The sequence below is a fragment of the Chiloscyllium plagiosum genome, unplaced genomic scaffold, assembly GCF_037043375.1.
Source record: "Chiloscyllium plagiosum isolate Xiang-an unplaced genomic scaffold, Cpla_swu_hap1 HiC_scaffold_42, whole genome shotgun sequence".
NCBI classification, from domain to species: domain Eukaryota; kingdom Metazoa; phylum Chordata; class Chondrichthyes; order Orectolobiformes; family Hemiscylliidae; genus Chiloscyllium; species Chiloscyllium plagiosum.
This window is the reverse complement of record NW_028270180.1, coordinates 20,271,978-20,297,261: the sequence shown is the minus strand read 5'-3', so window position 1 is coordinate 20,297,261 and position 25,284 is coordinate 20,271,978. Positions and strand designations below refer to the sequence as shown.

The 25,284-nt window shown below is 48.0% G+C and overlaps 1 protein-coding gene across 2 annotated transcripts in view; it reads right to left on the bottom strand.

Moving 5' to 3' along the window:
• Positions 1-25,284, bottom strand: part of ice2 (interactor of little elongator complex ELL subunit 2) — a 166,322-nt gene that overhangs the window by 17,930 nt on the left and 123,108 nt on the right. For both annotated transcript variants that reach the window (XM_043680584.2, XM_043680585.2), the window contains one exon: positions 3,526-3,610. In XM_043680584.2, coding sequence (XP_043536519.2) covers positions 3,526-3,610 — 85 coding nt within the window. The remainder of the gene's footprint in view (positions 1-3,525; positions 3,611-25,284) is intronic.

Genomic DNA, 25,284 nt, shown 5'->3' with positions numbered 1-25,284 from the left:
TGGTTCTAGACTCTACCCAGCTATGGGACACTGTAGCTGCATTTACCCCTTTGAATCCTTGAAGAATTTACCAGGTTTTTAATGAAACGACTTCTCAATCTTCTTTACACAAGGACGGAGACTCCATTTTTTTCAATCTCACCTCAAGTTAAAGTTCAACCATTCCGGAAATCAGTCTAAGTGAACCTCTATGACGAGTATACCTCTTCTCAGGTAAAGGAACCAAAACTGTACACAATATCCCAGGAGCAGCCTTACCTAGGTTTTATAGGATCAGTTCTGAGGAAGGGTCACTGGACTTGAAACACAACTCTGCTCTCTAGGATGATGATGTCAGTGTGTACGAGGGGGCATAACTACAAATTGAAGGGTGATAGATTTAAGACAGATGTCAGAGGCAGGTTCTTTACGCAGAGAGTGGTAAGGGCGTGGAATGCCCTACCGGCTCATGTAGTCAACTCAGCCACATTAGGGAGATTTAAACAATCCTTAGATAAGCATATGGATTATTTTGGGATAGTGTACGGGGACGAGCTGAGAATAGTTCACAGGTCGGTGCAACATTGAGGGACGAAGGGCCTGTTCTGCGCTGTATTGTTCTATGTTCTCTCCTCACATGCTCCCAGACCTGCTGTGCTTTTCCAGCACTTTCTGATTTTGTTTCTGTAAAATTGAAGCAAGACTTCTTTACTCCTATGTGTCCTTTCCCATCAACATTATACACTTCTGATCATTTAAATTCCAATAAGCAGTTCCCGACAATCAACTTCATTTGGTTGACTGGGAAATGTCATTGATCATTATAAGATCATCGTTACCTCCTTTTGAAATCACTGTAGCATCCTCTTCCACTGTCTATCATTCCAAAACGTTCACTTCTGCTGAATTTCACGGTTCCTTACCTTAAATTTCTCATTTTTATACAAATGAACTGTAAATTATTTTTTTGAATTTGAATCTCCAAAGACAAAAGTTCTGAATAAATTGGATTATGATGCAATGCATTCATGACATTAGCTGCAGTTCAGAATACCTCATAGATACCTCAGAATAGAAATGAAGTCAATTTGAATCACAAAATGAGATTAGAGAACCTGAGGGCTCATATGAAATGAGGGGAGACTCAAGTCAACTGAAAGAAATCCCTCCAAAACTGGGTTGAAGAGAAAGAAGAAAATTTAAAATTCTCCATCCCCTGTTGAAATTCCTTAACATCTCTCCCCACCACTATCGCTATAACCTCCTCTAGCCCTACAAACCTGTGAGATGTCAGGAGTTGAGGCGATGAGCTACTAGTATTGTCACTGAACTACGAATCCAGGTTCTGGATTAGTGGTGCTGGAAGAGCACAGCAGTTTAGGCAGCATCCGAGGAGCAATAAAATTGACGTTTCGGGCAAAAGCCCTTCACCAGGAATAAGGGCAGAGAGCCTGAAGCGTGGAGAGATAAGCTAGAGGAGGGTGGGGGTGGGGAGAAAGTAGCATAGAGTACAATAGGACCTGGGAGTTGCAGTGGGAGAGGGAATCCAGGTAATTATCTAGGGACTTGTGTCCGAATCCTGCCATGGCAGATGGTGGAATTTGAAATCAGTTTTAAAAAAATCTGGAATACACGTCATTCTGCTATTTGCTAATGCAAATTCACTGTAACATAGTTGATGACTGAAGACACTGTTTCCAGTGCAGAACGTTTGAAATGTGTGTTGGCTAGAAAGCGGTTATAATTGGCAACATTTTGGGCGCTGTTTCTAAAGCGTGATTTTTCTATAATGCGGGGTTGCACAAGAATACAACCATCACTTTATAGAAGGACTGTTCCCATTGCCGATTGCCAGGGGAAGCCCATCTGGGTCACTAATGTTGTTTGGAAGCTGCCATCCTTTCCTGGTCTGGCCTACATGTGACTCCAGACCAACTGCAATGTGGTTAACTCTTAACTGCCCTTTGGGCAATTAGGGATGGGCAATAAATACTGGCCTCGCTCTCATCTCATGAGTGAAAAAAAAAATTAGAGATAGGAAGAGACAAGGCCCAAGGAGGAATTTAAACACGAGTGAGAATTTTATATCCAAGTCATTGGAGAATCAGGACTCAATGCAAGATTAAAAACCAAAACTCCATGTCAGCAGAGATGCAGAGGTTTAAACAGTTATGTCCAAGGGCCAGGTCAAACTGTGCTGAGAGAAGGGGTGCAACATTGGTGGTAGGGTGCGCAGGGAACAAAGATGCAGCAACACTTCCTCCTTCTAATGTTTGGCTTAAGGAAACCTCAGGATATTTAAGACTGTTGTCAGATCAGCATTCTGACAGCAATGAGGCGGTAGAGAATGGGTGTGGCGGGAGGGTTTGAGGTAGAGGTTACTAAGTGTACAGAAACAGCGTCTCAGCAAAAAACAGCATGACTGCTGGATCAGGATGAGCAGGGACAGAGGATGGCAGTTGGGTACAAACGGGTTAGAAGCTGGTGGTCAGAGCGTCACGTACAAAGCTCTGGTAACCATCCTGGTGGGACAGAGAGGGTTTAGTTATGAAGAATGTTTCCTTTAATTATTTTGCATTTGTTTGAGTTTTGGAAGTTGGGGAGTTGTCTGACATTCAAAGTAGGAGTTAGGTAGATAGACCATTTAATTTGATGGGGAAATCAAGAATAAGGGAATAAAATGCATCACTAATTAAGTGCCGTCTAGGAGTGAAATGAAAAAGCATTTTTCTTTATTCATAGAGTCCTTAGAGTGTGGAGGCAGGCCATTCGGCCCAAGTCCACACCGACTGTCTGAAAAGCATCCCACCCAGGCCCACTCTATGCCTGTGACACTGCATTTCCCATGGCTCATCCATCTAACCTGCACATCTTTGGACTGTGGGAGGAAACCGGAGCACCCGGAGGAAACCCACACAGACACGGGGAGAATGTGCAAACTCCACACAGACAGTCGCCCGAGGCGGGAATCGAACCTGGGTCCCTGGTGCTGTGAGGCAGCAGGGTTAAGCCCTGAGCCACCGTGCCACCCGAAGCTGAGTAGAAATCTGGAATTCTCTCTGGGGCAATAAAGGTTTTCAAGACTAAGATGAATAGTTTTTGGGTTGACACGTGGTGTGAAGGGATAAATGTGGATAAATCAAGTTGAGATGTAAGTCAGTCCTGATCCAGCTGATTAGGAAGCAGAGTGGGGTCCTCCTATTCCTAACTGGAATTGTAGACGTGGAAACAAGAATCATTTTCAGCTGAGTAATTGAGGACAGAATTCGAGGACAACAGCCTGCTCCAGCACATTAACGGCTGCAAAGAAACCAAAAAGAAGACCAAAACTTGCATTCACAGAGTCTTTAGCATTGTAAGTAAAAGCATCCTCTACCACTAATCCAATCAAAGTCAGGCTGGTGGGGTTAAGGCTGTGTTGGTACAACGTGAGGGGCTGGAACCTGACTTGAGATATAGAGAGCTGTAGGAGAGACATGTATGGACGTGCAAGGCAACAACTAATGCATTTTAAAAAAAACCTGAAACACCAGAAAAATCACTTACTTAAAGGATCCAAACCTTTCCGCCACGGAGATTGCTGGGAACTGGTCAATTAAAATCAACTTTGACGTGAAGATATCAATATGACCTGTCAATGATAAAAAAAAATGGTTGAAATTCTGAAAGCCCAATAGTGACAGGATGTGAAGCGTAACCCTTAGGTCTCACAGCGTTTTCTGGAATGGAATCTCTCTGTTCGGGATCATGGAAACATGGTTTCTAAAAACACAATAGGAATCTGCACATTAACCAGAAAGCGAGAGGAAGAGGATTTCAGGACGTCAAAGTGCTTGACAGCCAATGGATGTGGAAGGAAGGTAAAGGTGCGATAGTCCTACCAGATCATGGGTGGCACGGTGGCACAGTGGTTAGCACTGCTGCCTCGCAGCGCCAGAGACCCGGGTTCAATTCCCGCCTCAGGCGACTGACTGTGTGGAGTTTGCACGTTCTCCCCGTGTCTGCGTGGGTTTCCTCCGGGTGCTCCAATTTCCTCCCACAGTCACAAAGATGTGCAGGTCAGGTGAATTGGCCATGCTAAATTGTCCGTAGTGTTAGGTAAGGGGTAAATGTAGGGGTAGGGGTGGGTTACGCTTTGGCAGGTCGGTGTGGACTTGTTGGGCCGAAGGGCCTGTTTCCACACTGTAAAGTAATCTAATCTAATCATAAGGCTAACTCTCTCATTAGAGTCACAGAGACATACACAACATGGAAACAGGCCTTTTGGTCTAACCCGCCCATGCCAGCCAGATATCCTAAATTAATTTAATTCCATGTGCCAGCATCCCAACAGAGGAACTGTTAAGTCAGTGAATATGTTCAAGGGTAAATTAGCTAGATTTGTGATCAAGAAGGGGGTCCATTGTTAATGAAGGGAACAGACAGGAGAATGAAGTTATCGCCACAATCCTAGAGTCATACAGCACAGAAACAGACCATTGGGTCCATATCCTTCTAAACCCTTCCTATTCATATACCCATCCAAATGTCTTATAAATGTTGCAATTGTACCAGCCTCTGCACTTCCTCTGGGAGCTCATTCCATACACGCACCACCCTCTGCGAGAAAAGGTTGACCCTGAAGTCACTTTTGTATCATTCTGCTCTCACCTCAAACCTGCAGACGACTAACGGTGGTTTAATCTAAGGGTTACCACATCTCAATGGAGGGGAGAGGTTGAAGGAAGAGTCCTTAACTTCAGGTCATGTCATGATTTCATTTCGAAGTGCAATTACTGCTACTAAGGCAATTATGGCAACCAATTTGCGAGAACTCAAACAGTAGTGGCAGATGCGAATCACGGCAAACAGAATTATGAAATATTTTAGTAAATATACTTGCTGGAGAACAGTCAGGTCCACTTGATCAGGTGTTTAGTTAATTGCTGCACATAACGTGCAGTCCCACACGGAGCAACGCTAAGGCGTGTCGGTGTATGGGAGTGTCACTGCATGTGAAGTGTCGTCCCACACGGAGCATAAGGGTGGCTCGTGGCACAGTGGTTAGCACTGCTGCCGCCGCACAGCGCCAGAGACCCAGGTCCAATTCCCGCCTCAGGCGACTGACTGTGTGGAGTTTGTACGTTCTCCCCGTGTCTGCGTGGGTTTCCTCCAGGTGCTCCGGTTTCCTCCCACAGTCCAAAGATGTGCAGGTCAGGTGAATTGGCCATGCTAAATTGCCCATAGTGTTAGGTAAGGGGTAAATGTAGGGGTAAGAGTGGGTTGCGCTTCGGCGGGTCGGTGTGGACTTGTTGGGCCGAAGGGCCTGTTTCCACATTGTAATGTAATCTAATCTAAAACGCTAAGGTGCGTCTGTATATGGGAGTTTCAACGCACGTGATGTGAAGCTCCACACGGAGCAACGCTAAGGCGTGTCGGTGTATGGGAGTGTCACTGCACGTGAAGTGTAGCCCCACACGGAGCAACGCTAAGGCGTGTCGGTGTATGGGAGCGTCACTGCACGTGAAGTGTAGTCCCACACGGAACAACGCTAAGGCGTGTCGGTGTATGGGAGTGTCACTGCACGTGAAGTGTAGCCCCACACGGAGCAACGCTAAGGCGTGTCGGTGTATGGGAGTGTCACTGCACGTGAAGTGTAGTCCCACACGGAGCAACGCTAAGGCGTGTCGGTGTATGGGAGTGTCACTGCATGTGAAGTGTAGTCCCACACGGAGCAATGCTAAGGCATGTCGGTGTATGGGAGTGTCACTGCACGTGAAGTGTAGTTCCACACGGAGCAACGCTAAGGCGTGTCGGTGTATGGGAGTGTCACTGCACGTGAAGTGTAGTCCCACACGGAGCAACGCTAAGGCGTGTCGGTGTATGGGAGTGTCACTGCACGTGAAGTGTAGCCCCACACGGAACAACGCTAAGGCGTCTCGGTGTATGGGAGTGTCACTGCACGTGAAGTGTAGTCCCACACGGAGCAACGCTAAGGCGTGTCGGTGTATGGGAGTGTCACTGCACGTGAAGTGTAGCCCCACACGGAACAACGCTAAGGCGTCTCGGTGTATGGGAGTGTCACTGCACGTGAAGTGTAGCCCCACACGGAGCAACGCTAAGGCGTGTCGGTGTATGGGAGTGTCACTGCACGTGAAGTGTAGTCCCACACGGAACAACGCTAAGGCGTGTCGGTGTATGGGAGTGTCACTGCACGTGAAGTGTAGCCCCACACGGAACAACGCTAAGGCGTGTCGGTGTATGGGGGTTTCACTGCACGTGAAGTGTAGTTCCACACGGAGCAACGCTAAGGCGTGTCGGTGTATGGGAGTGTCACTGCACGTGAAGTGTAGTCCCACACGGAGCAACGCTAAGGCGTGTCGGTGTATGGGAGTGTCACTGCACGTGAAGTGTAGCCCCACACGGAGCAACGCTAAGGCGTCTCGGTGTATGGGAGTGTCACTGCACGTGAAGTGTAGTCCCACACGGAGCAACGCTAAGACGTGTCGGTGTATGGGAGTGTCACTGCACGTGAAGTGTAGTCCCACACGGAGCAACGCTAAGGCATGTCGGTGTATGGGAGTGTCACTGCACGTGAAGTGTAGCCCCACACGGAGCAACGCTAAGGCGTGTCGGTGTATGGGAGTGTCACTGCACGTGAAGTGTAGTCCCACACGGAGCAACGCTAAGGCATGTCGGTGTATGGGAGTGTCACTGCACGTGAAGTGTAGCCCCACACGGAGCAACGCTAAGGCGTGTCGGTGTATGGGAGTGTCACTGCACGTGAAGTGTAGTCCCACACAGAACAACGCTAAGGCGTGTCGGTGTATGGGAGTGTCACTGCACGTGAAGTGTAGTCCCACACGGAACAACGCTAAGGCGTGTCGGTGTATGGGAGTGTCACTGCACGTGAAGTGTAGCCCCACACGGAGCAACGCTAAGGCGTGTCGGTGTATGGGAGTGTCACTGCACGTGAAGTGTAGCCCCACACGGAGCAACGCTAAGGCGTGTCGGTGTATGGGAGTGTCACTGCACGTGAAGTCTAGTCCCACACGGAGCAACGCTAAGGCGTGTCGGTGTATGGGGGTTTCACTGCACGTGAAGTGTAGTCCCACACGGAACAACGCTAAGGCGTGTCGGTGTATGGGAGTGTCACTGCACGTGAAGTGTAGTCCCACACGGAGCAACGCTAAGACGTGTCGGTGTATGGGAGTGTCACTGCACGTGAAGTGTAGTCCCACACGGAGCAACGCTAAGGCATGTCGGTGTATGGGAGTGTCACTGCACGTGAAGTGTAGCCCCACACGGAGCAACGCTAAGGCGTGTCGGTGTATGGGAGTGTCACTGCACGTGAAGTGTAGTCCCACACGGAGCAACGCTAAGGCATGTCGGTGTATGGGAGTGTCACTGCACGTGAAGTGTAGCCCCACACGGAGCAACGCTAAGGCGTGTCGGTGTATGGGAGTGTCACTGCACGTGAAGTGTAGTCCCACACAGAACAACGCTAAGGCGTGTCGGTGTATGGGAGTGTCACTGCACGTGAAGTGTAGTCCCACACGGAACAACGCTAAGGCGTGTCGGTGTATGGGAGTGTCACTGCACTTGAAGTGTAGCCCCACACGGAGCAACGCTAAGGCGTGTCGGTGTATGGGAGTGTCACTGCACGTGAAGTGTAGCCCCACACGGAGCAACGCTAAGGCGTGTCGGTGTATGGGAGTGTCACTGCACGTGAAGTCTAGTCCCACACGGAGCAACGCTAAGGCGTGTCGGTGTATGGGGGTTTCACTGCACGTGAAGTGTAGTCCCACACGGAACAACGCTAAGGCGTGTCGGTGTATGGGAGTGTCACTGCACGTGAAGTGTAGTCCCACACGGAGCAACGCTAAGACGTGTCGGTGTATGGGAGTGTCACTGCACGTGAAGTGTAGTCCCACACGGAGCAACGCTAAGGCATGTCGGTGTATGGGAGTGTCACTGCACGTGAAGTGTAGCCCCACACGGAGCAACGCTAAGGCATGTCGGTGTATGGGAGTGTCACTGCACGTGAAGTGTAGCCCCACACGGAGCAACGCTAAGGCGTGTCGGTGTATGGGAGTGTCACTGCACGTGAAGTGTAGTCCCACACGGAACAACGCTAAGGCGTGTCGGTGTATGGGAGTGTCACTGCATGTGAAGTGTAGTCCCACACGGAACAACGCTAAGGCGTGTCGGTGTATGGGAGTGTCACTGCACGTGAAGTGTAGTCCCACACGGAGCAACGCTAAGGCGTGTCGGTGTATGGGAGTGTCACTGCACGTGAAGTCTAGTCCCACACGGAGCAACGCTAAGGCGTGTCGGTGTATGGGAGTGTCACTGCACGTGAAGTCTAGTCCCACACGGAGCAACGCTAAGGCGTGTCGGTGTATGGGAGTGTCACTGCACGTGAAGTGTAGCCCCACACGGGACAACGCTAAGGCGTGTCGCTGTATGGGAGCGTCACTGCACGTGAAGTGTAGTCCCACACGGAGCAATGCTAAGGCGTGTCGGTGTATGGGAGTGTCACTGCACGTGAAGTGTAGCCCCACACGGAACAACGCTAAGGCATGTCGGTGTATGGGAGTGTCACTGCACGTGAAGTGTAGCCCCACACGGAGCAACGCTAAGGCGTGTCGGTGTATGGGAGTGTCACTGCACGTGAAGTGTAGCCCCACACGGAGCAACGCTAAGGCGTGTCGGTGTATGGGAGTGTCACTGCACGTGAAGTGTAGCCCCACACGGAGCAACGCTAAGGCGTGTCGGTGTATGGGAGTGTCACTGCACGTGAAGTGTAGTCCCACACGGAACAACGCTAAGGCGTGTCGGTGTATGGGAGTGTCACTGCACGTGAAGTGTAGCCCCACACGGAGCAACGCTAAGGCGTGTCGGTGTATGGGAGTGTCACTGCACGTGAAGTGTAGCCCCACACGGAGCAACGCTAAGGCGTGTCGGTGTATGGGAGTGTCACTGCACGTGAAGTGTAGCCCCACACGGAGCAACGCTAAGGCGTGTCGGTGTATGGGAGTGTCACTGCACGTGAAGTGTAGCCCCACACGGAGCAACGCTAAGGCGTGTCGGTGTATGGGAGTGTCACTGCACGTGAAGTCTAGTCCCACACGGAGCAACGCTAAGGCGTGTCGGTGTATGGGAGTGTCACTGCACGTGAAGTGTAGCCCCACACGGAGCAATGCTAAGGCGTGTCGGTGTATGGGAGTGTCACTGCACGTGAAGTGTAGTTCCACACGGAGCAACGCTAAGGCGTGTCGGTGTATGGGAGTGTCACTGCACGTGAAGTGTAGCCCCACACGGAGCAACGCTAAGGCGTGTCGGTGTATGGGAGTGTCACTGCACGTGAAGTGTAGTCCCACACGGAACAACGCTAAGGCGTGTCGGTGTATGGGAGTGTCACTGCACGTGAAGTGTAGTCCCACACGGAACAACGCTAAGGCGTGTCGGTGTATGGGAGTGTCACTGCACGTGATGTGTAGCCCCACACGGAGCAACGCTAAGGCGTGTCGGTGCATGGGAGTGTCACTGCACGTGATGTGTAGCCCCACACGGAGCAACGCTAAGGCGTGTCGGTGCATGGGAGTGTCACTGCACGTGAAGTGTAGTCCCACACCGAACAACGCTAAGGCGTGTCGGTGTATGGGAGTGTCACTGCACGTGAAGTGTAGTCCCACACGGAGCAACGCTAAGGCGTGTCGGTGTATGGGAGTGTCACTGCACGTGAAGTGTAGCCCCACACGGAGCAACGCTAAGGCATGTCGGTGTATGGGAGTGTCACTGCACGTGATGTGTAGTCCCACACGGAGCAACGCTAAGGCGTCTCGGTGTATGGGAGTGTCACTGCACGTGAAGTGTAGCCCCACACGGAGCAACGCTAAGGCGTGTCGGTGTATGGGAGTGTCACTGCACGTGAAGTGTAGTCCCACACGGAGCAACGCTAAGGCGTGTCGGTGTATGGGAGTGTCACTGCACGTGAAGTGTAGCCCCACACGGAGCAACGCTAAGGCGTCTCGGTGTATGGGAGTGTCACTGCACGTGAAGTGTAGCCCCACACGGAGCAACGCTAAGGCGTGTCGGTGTATTGGAGATTCCCCTTTGGCTGAAATCACGAGTCAGGCATCGAGAAATTGCATCTATTTCGTGAAAAGTCTTCTTTTGCAAAAAGTTTCTGATCATACACATTGGCCTACCGCAAAGCCAGAATCTGTCACAAGCTAGAGCGGTTGGAATTTTAAAATAAAATTAATAAAAAATTCTTTATATTCTTTGATATATTCAATAATGGCAGCCTGGTCCAATTTGAAGCTGACCATTGCAGCACCGCATCAGATAATCTCTACAGTGTGAAAGCAGGCTATTTGGTATATCAAGTCTGCACCACTGACCCCCAAAAAGGAATTCCTGATCAAGGGCTCCGGCCAGAAATATGAATTTTCCTGCTCCTTCGATGCTGCCCGATCTGCTGTGCTTTTACAGCAACACACTCTCAACCCAAAAAGAACGTCCAGCCCACACCTATCCCCTATTGTGTAACCCTGCATTCTCCATGGCTAATGCACCTAACCTGCACATCCTCGGACACTATGGGTAATTCCCCATGGCCGATCCACCGTAATCTGCACACCTTCGGACTGTGGGAGGGACTTCACACAGTCAGTCATCAGAGGGTGGAATCAAACCCGGGGGTCTCCCTGACGCTGTGAGGCAGCTGTGCTAACCACTGAGCCACCGTGCTGCCATTACAAAAAAAAAATAGGGATTAATCAGAGTTTCCGGTCCAGTGTCTGAGAGTAATCTGATTTGAAAATAACTTATAAAAAGTCAGAACTAAAATTTGCCAGTTACATTAATGCAGAAAAAAATAGCATTCTTTGTAAATTACAGAAACAAAAATGAATTATTACAAAGTGTTACTGTCCCTTAGTATCTTTACTTCCAAAAGTTTAAATTAATTTTTGGAACCTCTGCAAAGGTTCAGAAAAAAGGGGTAATTAGCTGAAATTCCCAACAGCTATTTCACCCCCAAAGGTTTGGCCAGTTTTGTGAGGGAAGCTTGCTTGCAGTCTTTTAGTTTGCAATGAAAAACCAACCCTTCTCCTGGCATGTCCTTTGATCGTCCCCACCTCTACTCCCAACGCCTCAAACTATGACTGATACCTGACTGGATCTGATTAAGGATATGATGAGTCATAACGTCTCAGCTTGTGGTTGAAAATAATTCAGCTGATGACTCAAAGTGCAACAAGGTGCCCAGTTCTAAGCTGATCATTTTCAAGTCCACCCCATAGCAAAGGATGATATGAGCAGACAACACGAATTATTGCAAAGAATCAACCATATTCCTACAAGAACACGGGTCCCTCCGGCCAACATTGTCATGGATCTGCATCAGGTAGAGCACGAGGACAAGGTCAAACAGGCATAATTTTATCCCTTCACTTGCAACACACCCAGTTTGGAAGGTCTATCCTTCAGACTTAGTCAGCTCAGTTAGTAATGATGCTGGGACCCCACTCAATGAAGTTCTCTAAACAGACATCAGTCTGTGCTCTCAGCATCCTTAAAGCTTCTTCAAAGTTGTGCTCAACATGGAGGAGTGTTGATTCATCATAGTGGCTCAGTGGTTAGCACTGCTGCCTCACAGCACCAGGGTCCCAGGTTCTGGGTGACTGTCTGTGTGGAGTTTGCACATTCTCCCCGTGTCTGCGTGGGTTTTCTCTGGGTGCTCCGGTTTCCTCCCACAGTCCAAAGATATGCAGGTCAGGTGAATTGGCTACGCTAAATTGCCCGTAGTGTTAGGTACATTAGTCAGAGGGAAATGGGTCTGGTTGGGTTACTCTTCAGAGGGTTGGTGTGGACTAGTTGGGCTGAAGGGCCTGTTTCTACACTGTAGGGAATCTAATCTAATCAGCAGTGGGAGGGCAGTAGGTGGTGAGTAATAGGAAGTTTCCTCGCTAGTTGTTAGACCTTGATCACAAGGAGGGAGCATGGAGACAATGTTGAGCACTCCCTCCTGACTGGTTCCCATTGTGTGCCCCCACTGCGGGCAGGTCTATTCTGCCAGTGGGACACAATTCCCAATGGGTGGTGGAGTTGTCAGGTAATGATTTGCTGCCAAGTGGATTTGGTGTGTGTGACTGAGTCAGATTGTTGCTATTTTATGAGACCCTTCTCCCAACTTCGGCACAAATCCCCGCATGGGAGGACTTTCTGGGGTCAACTGAGCAAGCTGCGCCGATGTCATTTCCTCATACGCAAGTGTCTTGTAGCACAGTGGTGCTTATGTTTTGGGTTCCACTTGATCAGTCTTGCCCATGTTCTCTCTTTGCCTCTCGCATTTCCTTTTGCACCTTGTCGGGATTCTCTCCAATCAGCCAGGTTCTCACTCGCTTCATAGACTTTTACAGTACAGAAGGAGACCATTTGACCCATGGAATCTGCATTGGCTCCCGAAACAGCTACCCGGCTCGTCCCACTCTCCAGCCCTATCTCCATAGCCGGCTAAATTTATCACCTTCAAATACATTTTCAGCTCTATTGATACCTCCAATGGAATCCCCCTCCAACACTCTCCCAGACAGCATATTCAAAATCCTAACAACTGAGTGAAGTTTCTCCTCATTCCAGTCCTAACTCTCATGCTGACAATCTTGACACTAACACCTAAGTACTGATGTGCCAACTAGTGGAAACAGGATACCCTTCTTTAACCTGTCAAAACTATTCATAATTTTGGACACCTCAATAAGGTCACCTCTTAATCTTCCCTGTTCCAAGGAAAATAAGGTCAATGCGACCCCCAACAAACCCACCCCTGCACCTTCCCTTGCCACCGCACGAGGTGTAAAACCTGCACCCACACCTCCCCCCTCACTTCCGTCCAAGGCCCCAAAGGATCCTTCCACATCCAGAAGAGATTTTCTTGCACATCCAAATACCTCATCTACTGTATCCGTTGCTCTTGATGTGGTCTCCTCTACATTGGGGAGACGGGACGCCAACTCGCCAAACGTTTCAGGGACTATCTCTGGGACACGTACCGAACAACCCACCGCCCCTGTGGCCAACCACTTCAACTCCCCCTCCCACTCCGCCAAATCCAAGCCACCTGACGCTTGGAGGAAGAACGCCTCATCTTTCAGCCTTGCGACCCTCCAACCACACAGCATCAACATTGACTTCACCAGTTTCCTTATCTCCCCTACCCCCACCCCCCACTTCATCCCAGATCTAACCTTCCAACTTGGCACCACCCTCTTGAACAGTCCGACTTGTCCATCTTCCTTCCCACCTATCCACTCCACCCTCCCCACTGATCGCTAACACCCCTCCACCTGAATCTACCTATCGCCTTCCCACCCACCATCGTCCATCCACAACCGCAATGTCCTATTTATCTCTCAGCCCCCTTTCTCCACCCCAAACCACACTCCCACAAATTCCTGATGAAGGGCTGATGCCCAAAACATCGACTCTCCTGCTCCACGGATGTGGCCTGATCTGTGGTGCTTTTCCAGCGCTTCACTTTTTGACTCCAAGGAAAATAAGCCCAATTTCTTGTGCCTGAAATCCTCCATTCCAGTAAATCTTCTCTGCACACTCTCCAGGGCTTTAACATCCCTCCTTAAATAAAGGTGCCCAGAATTGAACACAATACTCAAAATGTGATCTGACCAATGATTTGTAGTGGTATAGCATCACTTCCTTGCTTTTATGGGCGGCACGGTGGCACAGTGGGTAGCACTGCTGCCTCACAGCGCCAGAGACCCATGTTCAATTCCCGCCTCAGACGACTCTGTGTGGAGCTTGCACATTCTCCCCGTGTCTGCGTGGGTTTCCTCCGGGTGCTCCGGTTTCCTCCCACAATCCAAAGATGTGCGGGTCAGTGAATTGGCCATGCTAAACTGCCCGTAGTGTTAGGTGAAGAGGTAAATGTAGGGGAATGGGTCTGGGTGGGTTGCGCTTCGGTGGGTCGGTGTGGACTTGTTGGGCCGAAGGGCCTGTTTCCACACTGTAAGTAATCTAATCTAAAGTAATCTAATCTAATACTCTCGGCCTTTATTTATCAACACTGGGATCTGAGAAGGCTTGTTAACGCCTATTTCAACTTGCTAGGCCACCTTCAGAGAATCATCAACCTGACCTGATGGACTCGATGCTCCCAGATTGTCAAACACTTTGCTCTTCTCCTATTAGCCTCAGATGACCTATTCACATCACACACCCCAGCTTATTCCCACTTCCTAATTCTGTATTATGCTCCCTCCTATCGTGTGATCTTTTAATTACTACTTCCCATTATTTCAGAACAATGAAGATTGTTTTAACTAGTCCAACTACTACTGGATAACTATTCACGTGGAAGTAATAGGTTATGTAAACTGAAATATTGACCCGGATGATTCAGTGAGCAGCAGTCAAATTGGATTCTGTTCTCCTCACATTGAGTTACTTGTGTTCATACTCAACTCCACATTTCGCACCAGGAAGCCCAGTTCCAGCACTTACAGAAATGTGGAGTGTACCTGACACCAACACACGCCCCGTACAGTGCAGGGTAGTTAGGGATAACCAAACCACATGCCCCTTCAAGGCAGTCAGTGGGCCACTTTAAACCTCCAGGAGCACAGCCAGACACTGGTTCTATCAAACAAGTGGGGCTGCAGGACAAAAATCTTCAAGTAAACATGAACAAAATGACAACTCTAGTTTTGTTTTTAAAAATGACTGCTTCCAAAAGTAATTGGCAACAATGGTCTCAGGAAGTTAAATCAGTCAATGGAGTGAAATGTGACACTGGGAATAAACAGCTCACTGGTCATCGGCTTCCAGGTTAACGCAGTTCCTGAATTTTGCGTTGTGTTGAACGTTAAGGCCAGATAACAGCCATTGAATGATCTCCACGTGCATCTGTGAAGCCTGGATCTCACCTTGGAGAACTTGGTCTGCAGCCTTGGGGATCTCCTCTCTCTCATCCTGGGAATGGCCGATTAAAATAAAAACCCGCCAATTTGATAACAGATTACCACCAGACCTTCACTGATCGTTATTATACTATCAGAGACACATCTTAGGTCGTAGGACAGTTTCTTTTTGAGTTCCATTTCTTCCTCGAGTTCAAAAGCCTGTTAATATGTGAAAGGTTAGAAATGTAGCTTAGTCTGGGGAAAGCATCACAATGCCAGGTGCCATGTAAGGAGAGTGTTTAGGGAATTGGGTGTGTTGGAGCAGGTGGTGGGGGTAGGTGGGTGATGAAACTCTGTAGGGTTGGGAAAATGCAGTCTGGGGATGGGAGTGTCAGTTTAATGCTACATTAAAATCCCTTCAGTGTGGGAAAAGGCCCTTTGGCCCAACAAGTCCACACTGACACTCCAAAGAGTAACCCACCCAGACGCATTCCCTTACCCTACATTTTACCCCTGACAAACCACCTAATCTACACATCCCTGGATACTGGGGGCAATTTAGCATGGCCAATCTACCCTGACCTGCACATCCTTTGGACCGTGGGAGGAAACCGGAGCACCCGGAGGAAAGGCACACAGACACGGGGAGAACGTGCAAACCCCACACAGACAGTCGTCCGAGGCTGGAATCGAACCTGGGTCCCTGGCGCTGTGAGGCAGCAGTGCTAACCACTGAGCCACTAGGTTTTTAAAAACAGTCAGTTTTTAAAAACACACGAAGGGAAATGGCTGGAGGTCTGGCAGCATCTATGCACAGAAAAAGAGTTAACGTTCTATGTTTCTGAATGAACGTCAGTCCTAAAGAATGACCAATGAACCAGAGATGTTAACCCTGCTTTCTCTCCACAGATGCTGCTGGACCTGAGTTTCTCCAGCAATTTCTGCTTTCATTTCAGATCTCCAGTTTTATTACATTGGTTTTTAAGTGCCTAACTTTCATTGGATAATTACTAAATTAACGTACCCACCAAATTCACTGTCTTTAAATGAATTCTTTTAAAGGTTTCCAGACGCAGAAGCAGTTCCCCAGGCAACTCCCACAGAGTTCACAGGGATCCACATGTAACTCTAACTGCGCTTTTCCAATTACTCTCTGTTGTTGCTAATTTCATCATGTGTGGCTCAGTCAATTTTAGTTGATAGCATAATACAGAAAGCTTTCAATGTTTCTGCCACCTGAGTTTTCACAATAATCTGGCTCTGTGGTCCATTTGCAAATAGGACAAAAAGAACAGACCCGCGAGTTATTGACTGATTCTGAAGATCAGTTTTTTGGCAACTTGAATCAGTTGCACAGATAACCAAAATGAAAATGATGATCCAATTTAACTAAATTACCCATAATGTCCAGAAATGTGCAGGCTACGCGGCTTAGTCTTGGGAAATGCAGGGTTATAGACTGTGGAGGGTTAGTGTATCTTAATGGGCTGAATGGCCTCTTTCCACACTCTAGCGATTCTATGAAAAAGAGTAGTTCTGCCAAGTAAAGTAAATTATTGGCAGAATACCAAGGACTACATTAAAGCACATCGCTAGGCTCTGTTACCAATACTGAACTTACAAAAGTAACTGTTAAAAGTTTAGGACTTGCTTTAAGTTATTCTCTCAGAGACGGCAGCCACTCCCATACACTATCTGAACTGTTCACATTTCTGGGTGTAGCCAACTGCTGGGTGTCTCAGTATAAAATAATGTAACAACATGTATTTAGAACTGGATATTCCTGTCTTTTGCACATTTCTTCAACTGCTCTGCAGATGAATTGAGATGTGGCCCAAGTATGAGTCTTTGTTCTGCGATGCTTTGCTGAATACAAGCAGTGAAGTTATGAACAGATTCACTCGATACGAGGTGGTCCTCACACACATTCAGCAAACTGTGGCCATCTATTTTTGTTTGAATAAATCACTCTGAACCACGTTCTCACCACCCAGCCAAAAGCTTGCTTAAAACCCGATCTCAAAGCCCATCCAAACTGTCTGCATCTTTCCGTCTTAACAGACAGAGCTCAGCAAGGCATTAGATAGAACCACATGTCGTAGGAGCAGTTTCTGCTGTTTGGTTTTAAATTCTGGTTTTGTAACCAAGATGGTGCCAGAGAATGGAGGCTTCGGACATTTTTCATTGTAACCATGTACCCTGAAACTCGAGCACACGTGATAATAAAATCTAATTCTAAGAAAGCCCATTGAGTCTGCTCTGCCATTGAGGTAATGGCTGATCTGATAATCGTCAACTCCACTTTCCCACCATTATTCCATAACCCTCCATTCCCTTCGTGATTATCGCAGCCTTGAAAATACTTAATGACCCAGCCTTGACAGGCCTTTGCCGTGAAGAATTCCACCAACACAATACCTTATAGAATTCCTATCGTGTGGAAGCAGGCCATTCGGCCCATCGAGTCCACACCGACCCTCCAAAGAGCATGCCACCTGGACCCAATCCCCTACCCTACTCTTTCACTTCCCATGTGCTAATCCATCTCGCTTACACATTCCTGAATACTACGGACGATTTAGCATGGCCAATCCACCCTAACCTGCACATCTTTGGGACCATGGGAGGAAACCCATGCAGACATGGGGAGAATGTGCAAACTCCACACACACAACCATCCGAGGGCGGAATCGAAAGCCGAGGGTGGAATCGAACCCGGGTCCCTGGTGCTGTGAGGCAGCAGTGCTAACCACTGAGCCACCTCTAATAATCTTATTAGGCTAGCAATAATTAATCAATTAATTCCACAAGGTGTAGTGGGATTCGAACCACTGCTGTAACGTGACAGTTAGGTTCCTCTGCAACTGCGTGCGGCAGAAACCTGTGTTATGGAAAACCGCGACAGAAAATCATCAATAGAAAATCACTACCCATTCAGCAGAACGCTTGCATGATCAAACAAAGTCCACAATTCGCCAACTGCATTCTAGCCAATTAGCGCCAATGAAATGCGCATTATAGCAGAACGACCTGTACTCGACATTGAGAGTCCAAAGAGTTAATCACTTCACCACCCTCCCCCTCTGACAGAAGAAATTTCTCCACGTCTGTGATGTAAACGTGTGACCTGAGATTGTAGCTCTGGTCCTAGCCTGTCCCACAAGGGGAAATGACCTTTCTGCATCTGTCCTATTAATTTCCTCTGAAACACACACGTTTCAATAAAGGTGTGACTTATTCGTCTGTATTCCAATGAGCACAGGCCCAATCTACATTACAGTCCCTCTATACCTGGTATCAGCCAAGTAAATCTTCCCTGCACTGTCAGAAAATAATACCTTCTCTCAGATAAGAGGCCCAAAACTGGTCACAGAAATCCAGCTGTGGTTTGACTAATGCCTTGTACAGCTATAGCAAAACCTCTCTCCTTTTCTGCTTTCAAGATATTACACTCACGTTGACACAACATTCACATGGAGCAACTTATTCTTGGCTAATTCCCTCCCTGTAACAATCAACAGAAGAGTGTGTATTTGACAGCACACACTTGTAAGGACAGGTATTCCACGTTACTATGGGAGCCCACAAACAATCAAAGTCTCCACAGAGTCCTCAGTGACGAGCAGTAACGAAAAGGACACATAACCTTACTCATCAGTTTTCCCCCTTGCTGAAGAATGCTCAGTTAGTTTCTAGTCCAACAGGTTTAGTTGGAAGCATTAGCTTTCGGAGCGCCGCTCCTTCATCAGGTGGTTGTCCTGAAAGCTCCTTCATCAGGTGGTTGTCGCTCCGAAAGCTAGCGCTTCCAATTAAACCTGTTGGACTATATCCTGGCGTTGTGTGATTTTTAACTTTGTCCACCCCAGTCCAACACCAACATCTCCAAATCACAGCTAGTTTCTGTTGCTCACCTTCATTGTTCTCTTTGGTAGGGAGTGCATCAGAGAGAATTACAACGTGACACTTTCTGGAGTCAGAGACACCAATTTCGGAACAGGAGCCAGTCCTGCTCACCCCCCGATCCTCCCTTCAGTAAACTGCTGACCCCCACTAAAATGGCCAGCATTAACTTTCAGCTATAAAGGTCTCAGCTTTAATCTCCATCTAACTCTCCACAACAGCTCGTTGATTCGTGCTTCGGACCTCGTACAGAGCAGACATGCAAGAGGGGCTGAGTTCAAATCCAAAAGGAGCCCTAATCTCTGGGGCAGCATGGTGGTTAGCACTGTCGCCTCACAGCACCAAGACTCAGTGTGGAGGGAGAAATCAAACCTGTCTGTGCGACGTTTGCACATTCCCCTTGTGCCTGAGAGAGTTTCCTCTGTGTGCTCTGGCTTCCTAAAACAGTCCAGAGATGTGCAGGTTAAGGTTTGGGCACCACGGTGGCTCAGTGGTTAGCACTGCTGCCTCACAGCAACAGGGACCCGAGTTCGATTCCATCCTCGGGCGACTGTCTGCGTGGAGTTTGCACATTCTCCCCGTGTCTGCGTGGGTTTCCTCCGGGTGCTCCGGTTTCCTCCCACAATCCAAAGATGTGCAGGTCAGGTGAATTGGCCATGCTAAACTGCCCGTAGTATTTGGTGCATTAGTCAGAGGGAAATGGGTCTGGGTGGGTTACTCTTTGGAGGGTCGGTGTGGACTGGCTGGGCCGAAGGGCCTGTTTCCACACTGTAGGGAATCTAATCTGAAGTTGATTGGCCTTCGGAAAAGCAGGGACAGGGTAGAGGAGTGGGTCTGGGTGGGATGCTCTTTCAAGAGTTGGTGTGGACACGATGGGCCGAATGGCCAGCTTCTACAGAGTAGGGATTCTATCTCGCTGCCTCTGAAACAACTCCATTATTAATGAGTCTTCTTTAGACTTTGAATTTCAGATCATTACTGTTTTCAAATCCCACTATCTGCAGTTGCAGGATTCAAACCTGGGTGCCCAGAACATTATCTGCATTATTAATCTAGCAATAATACCACTAGACCATCTCTTTGGGCTCATAACCATTGACAATGATTAAAATGCACTCTTATTCAAACTGATAGGATCCTGAGGAGATTTGTCAGGGTGGATGGAAAAAAATGTCAGAGACAAAGTAACACAGTTTAAAAATATTTTAAAATTCTCCTCGAGAGCCTGTGTTGCTTTCTTGTCCGGAAAGCACAGGAGGCAGGGTTTGATTATTTTTAAGGGCAAAACTTTCTGAAGATCCTTGACTAACAAGGGAGTCAAAAAGGGGAAAGCAGATTTACCATGAATTGCATCGAATGATGAAGCAGGTTCAAAGGGCTGAATGGCCTTAGGCTGTTTCATTCATACGTACAAGGTGTCATACGGCATGGAAACAGACTCTTCGGTCCAATTCGGCCATGCCAACCATATTCCTAAACCAAACTAGTCCCACCTTGCTGCACTTAGCTCATATCCCTCCAAACATTTCCTTATTCACGCACCTATCCAAAGGACTTTTAAACATTGTGACTGTACGCGCATCCATCACTTGCTCTGGAAGTTCATTCCACACATGAGCAACTGTGTAGAAAAATCACCCGTTTTATTTTAAATCTTTCTCGTCTCACCTCAAAAACATGCCCCCCCGCCCCCGCCCAGCCTTGAATGCCCCCACTCTAGGCAAAAGCCACCTGCCAGTCACCTTATCTACACCCCCCCATGACTTCTAGGAGAAAGTGAGGACTGCAGATGCTGGAGATCAGAGCTGAAAATGTGTTGCTGGAAAAGCGCAGCAGGTCAGGCAGCATCCAAGGAGCAGGAGAATCGACGTTTCGGGCATTCCTGAAGAAGGGCTCATGCCCGAAACGTCGATTCTCCTGCTCCTTGGATGCTGCCTGACCTGCTGCGCTTTTCCAGCAACACATTTTCAGCCCTCATGATTTCATCCACCTCCTTATGACCACCTCTCAATCCAATACGCTCCAGTGACAAATGTCCCAGCCTATCCAGCCTCTCCTTATAATTCAAACCCTCCATTCGTACCAACATCCTGGTAAATCTCGTCTGAACCGTCTCCAGTTTAATAATATCCTTCCTATAACAGGGTGACTAGAACAGCATTCACATCTCCAGAACAGGCCTCACCAATGTCCTTTATAACCCCAACATGACGTCCCAACTCCGATACTCAAAGGTCTGAGCAATGATGGCAAGTGTGCTAAACGCCATTTTAACCACCCTGTCTACATATGTATAGGGATTGTCTTTTGTTATTAGTTTTGGCTTTTTCCCATAAGTGAAAGCATTTTCTCAGTCGAACCCTTTATTATTTTTAAGGCCTCTATTATGGCACTCCCTCAGTCTCCTGAGAAACAAAAGCCTTATCAGCCTTTCCTGGGAGACTGGTGTTTCTCCAATCCGGAATCATCTTCAGACTTGGTGGCACATTTTCCAATGCTTCTGCATCGTCTTCATGGCACAGAGACCTGAACCCCACACAGTATTCCCGTACAGTATTCCCGCACAGTATTACTGAACCCCACAGAGTATTCCTGAATTCCACACAGTATTCCCGCACAGTATTCCTGAACCCCACACAGTATTCCCGTACAGTATTCCTGAACCCCACAGAGTATTCCTGAAGCCCACACAGTATTCCCGCACAGTATTCCTGAACCCCACACAGTATTCCTGAACCACACACAGTATTCCCGTACAGTATTCCTGAACCCCACACGTATTCCTGAACCCGCACAGTATTCCTGAACCACACAGTATTCCTGAAACCCCACACAGTACTCCCACACTATACTGCTGAACCTCACACCGTGTTCCTGAACCCCGCACAGTATTCCTGAATCCCACACAGTACTCCTGAACCCTACACAGTATTCCCACACTATATTGCTGAACCTCACACAGTATTCCCACAGTATTCCTGAACCCCCAACAGTATTCCTGAACCCCACACAGTATTCCCTCACCCCACAGTATTCCCTCACCCCACAGTATTCCCTCAGCCCACACAGTATTCCTGAACCCCACAGTATTCCCTCACCCCACACAGTATTCCCTCACCCCACACAGTATTCCCACAGTACCCCTGAACCAGGCACAATGTTCCTGAACCCCATACAGTATTCCTGAACCCCACACAGTATTCCTTCACAGTATTGCTTCACCCCCACACAGTATTCCCGAACCCCACAGTATTCCTGAACCCCACACAGTATTCCCACAATATTCCTGAACCCCACACAGTATTCCCCCAGTATTCCTGAACCCCACAGTATTCCTGAACCCCACACAGTATTCCCCCAGTATTCCTGAACCCCACACAGTATTCCTAAACCCCACACAGTGTTCCCGTACAGTATTCCTGAACCCCCAACAGTATTCCTGAACCCCACAGAGTATTCTTGAATCCTACACAGTATTCCCATACAGTATTCCTGAACCCCACATGTATTCCTGAACCCACACAGTATTCCTGAACCATACACAGTATTCCTGAACCACAAACAGTATTCCCACAGTATTCCTGAAACCCCAACAGTATTCCTGAACCCCATACAGTACTCCCACACTATATTGCTGAACTTCAGACAGTATTCTTGAACCCCGCACAGTGTTCCTGAATCCCACACAGTATTCCTGAACCATACACAGTATTCCCACACTATATTGCTGAACCGCAGACAGTATTCTTGAACCCCGCACAGTATTCCTGAACCCTACACAGTATTCCCACACTATATTGCTGAACCTCATACAGTATTCCCACAGTATTCCTGAACCCCCAACAGTATTCTTGAACCCCACACAGTATTTCCACAGTATTCCTGAACTCCACACAGTATTCCTGAACCAGTGTTCCTGAACCCCATACAGTATTAGAACATAGAACATAGACGAATACAGCGCAGTACAGGCCCTTCGGCCCTCGATGTTGCGCCGATCCAAGCCCACCTAACCTACACTAGCCCACTATCCTCCATATGCCTATCCAATGCCCGCTTAAATGCCCATAATGAGGGAGAGTACACCACTGCTACTGGCAGGGTATTCCATGAACTCACGACTCGCTGAGTAAAGAACCTACCCCTAACATCTGTCCTATACCTACCTCCCCTTAATTTAAAGCTATGCCCCTCGTAATAGCTGACTCCATACGTGGAAAAAGGTTCTCATGGTCAACCCTATCTAAACCCCTAATCATCTTGTACACCTCTATCAAGTCACCCCTAAACCTTCTTTTCTCCAATGAAAACAACCCCAAGTGCCTCAGCCTTTCCTCATACGATCTTTCTACCATACCAGGCAACATCCTGGTAAATCTCCTCTGCACCCGTTCCAGTGCCTCCACATCCTTCCTATAGTATGGCGACCAAAACTGCACACAATACTCCAGATGCGGCTGCACCAGAGTCTTATACAACTGCAACATGACCTCAGTACTCCGGAACTCAATTCCTCTACCAATAAAAGCCAGTACGCCATATGCCTTCTTCACCGCACTATTTACCTGGGTGGCAACTTTCAAAGATCTGTGTACATGGACACCAAGATCCCTCTGCTCATCCACACTACCAAATATCCGACCATTAGCCCAGTACCCCATCTTTTTGTTACTCTTACCAAAGTGAATCACCTCACACTTAGCTACATTGAACTCCATTTGCCACCTTTCTGCCCAGTTCTGCAGCTTATCTATATCTCGCTGTAACCTGCCACATCCTTCCTCACTGTCTACAACTCCTCCGACTTTCGTATCATCTGCAAACTTGCTCACCCAACGTTCTAACCCCTCCTCCAGGTCATTTATAAAAATGACAAACAGCAATGGTCCCAAAACAGATCCTTGCAGAACACCGCTAGTGACGGCACTCCAAGATGAACTTTTGCCATCAACTACTACCCTCTGTCTTCTTCCAGCCAGCCAACTCCTAATCCAAACCTCCAACTCACCCTCAATGCCATACCTCCGTATTTTTTGCAGTAGTCTACCATGGGGAACCTTATCAAACGCCTTACTAAAATCCATATACACCACATCTACCGCTTTCCCCTCGTCCACCTCCTTAGTCACCTTCTCAAAGAATTCAATAAGGTTTGTGAGGCACGACCTGCCCTTCACAAAACCATGTTGACTATCCTTGATCACATTATTCCTATCCAGATGTTCATAAATCCTATCCCTTACAATTCTCTCTAAGATTTTGCCCGCAACAGAAGTGAGACTCACCGGCCTATAGTTACTAGGGTTATCCCTACTCCCCTTCTTGAACAAGGGAACCACATTTGCTATCCTCCAGTCTTCTGGCACTACTCCTGTAGACAACGAGGACATAAAAATCAAGGCCAATGGCTCTGCAATCTCCTCCCTTGCTTCCCAGAGAATCCTAGGATAAATGCCATCAGGCCCAGGGGACTTATCTATTTTCACCCTTTCCAGAATTTCCAACACCTCTTCTCTACATACCTCAAAGCCATCCATTCTACTTAATTGTGACTCAGTATTCACATTGACAACAATGTCCTGTTCCTGATTGAATACCGACGAAAAGTATTCATTCAGTGTCTCCCCAATCTCTTCAGCCTCCACACGCAACTTCCCACTACTATCCTTGACTGGACCTATTCCTACCCTAGTCATTCTTTTATTCCTGACATACCTATAGAAAGCCTTAGGGTTTTCCCTAATCCTACCAACTAAGGACCTTTCATGTCCCCTCCTTACTGCTCTTAGCTCTCTCTTCAGGTCCTTCCTGGCTACCTTATAACTCTCAATCGCCCCAATTGAACCTTTACGCCTCATCTTTACATAGGCCGCCCTCTTCCATTTAACAAGAGATTCCAATTCCTTATTAAACCACGGCTCCCTCACACGACCCTTTCCTCCCTGCCTGACAGACACATACTTATCAAGGACACTCAATAGTTGCTCCTTGAACAAGCTCCACATATCAATTACGCCCTTGCCTTGAAGCTTACTTTTCCAAGCCACACATCCTAAGTCATGCCTCATCGCATCATAATTTCCCTGCCCCCCTCTTCCCCTGTAGTGCACACTTATCCCTCTCCATCACTAGAGTAAAAGTCACCGAATTGTGGTCACTGTCCCCAAAGTGCTCACCTACCTCTAATTCTAACACCTGGCCTGGTTCATTACCCAGAACCAAATCCAGTATGGCCTCACCTCTTGTTGGCCTATCTACATATTGTGTCAGGAAACCCTCCTGCACACATTGGACAAACACTGACCCATCTAACGAACTTGAGCTATAGCTTTCCCAATCAATATCAGGAAAGTTAAAGTCCCCCATAACAACCACCCTATTACTTTCACTCTTCTCTTGAATCATCCTCGCGATCCTTTCTGAACCCCACACAGTATTCCCTCACAGTATTCCTGAACCTCTCAGTGTTCCCACACAGTATTCCTGAACCCCACAC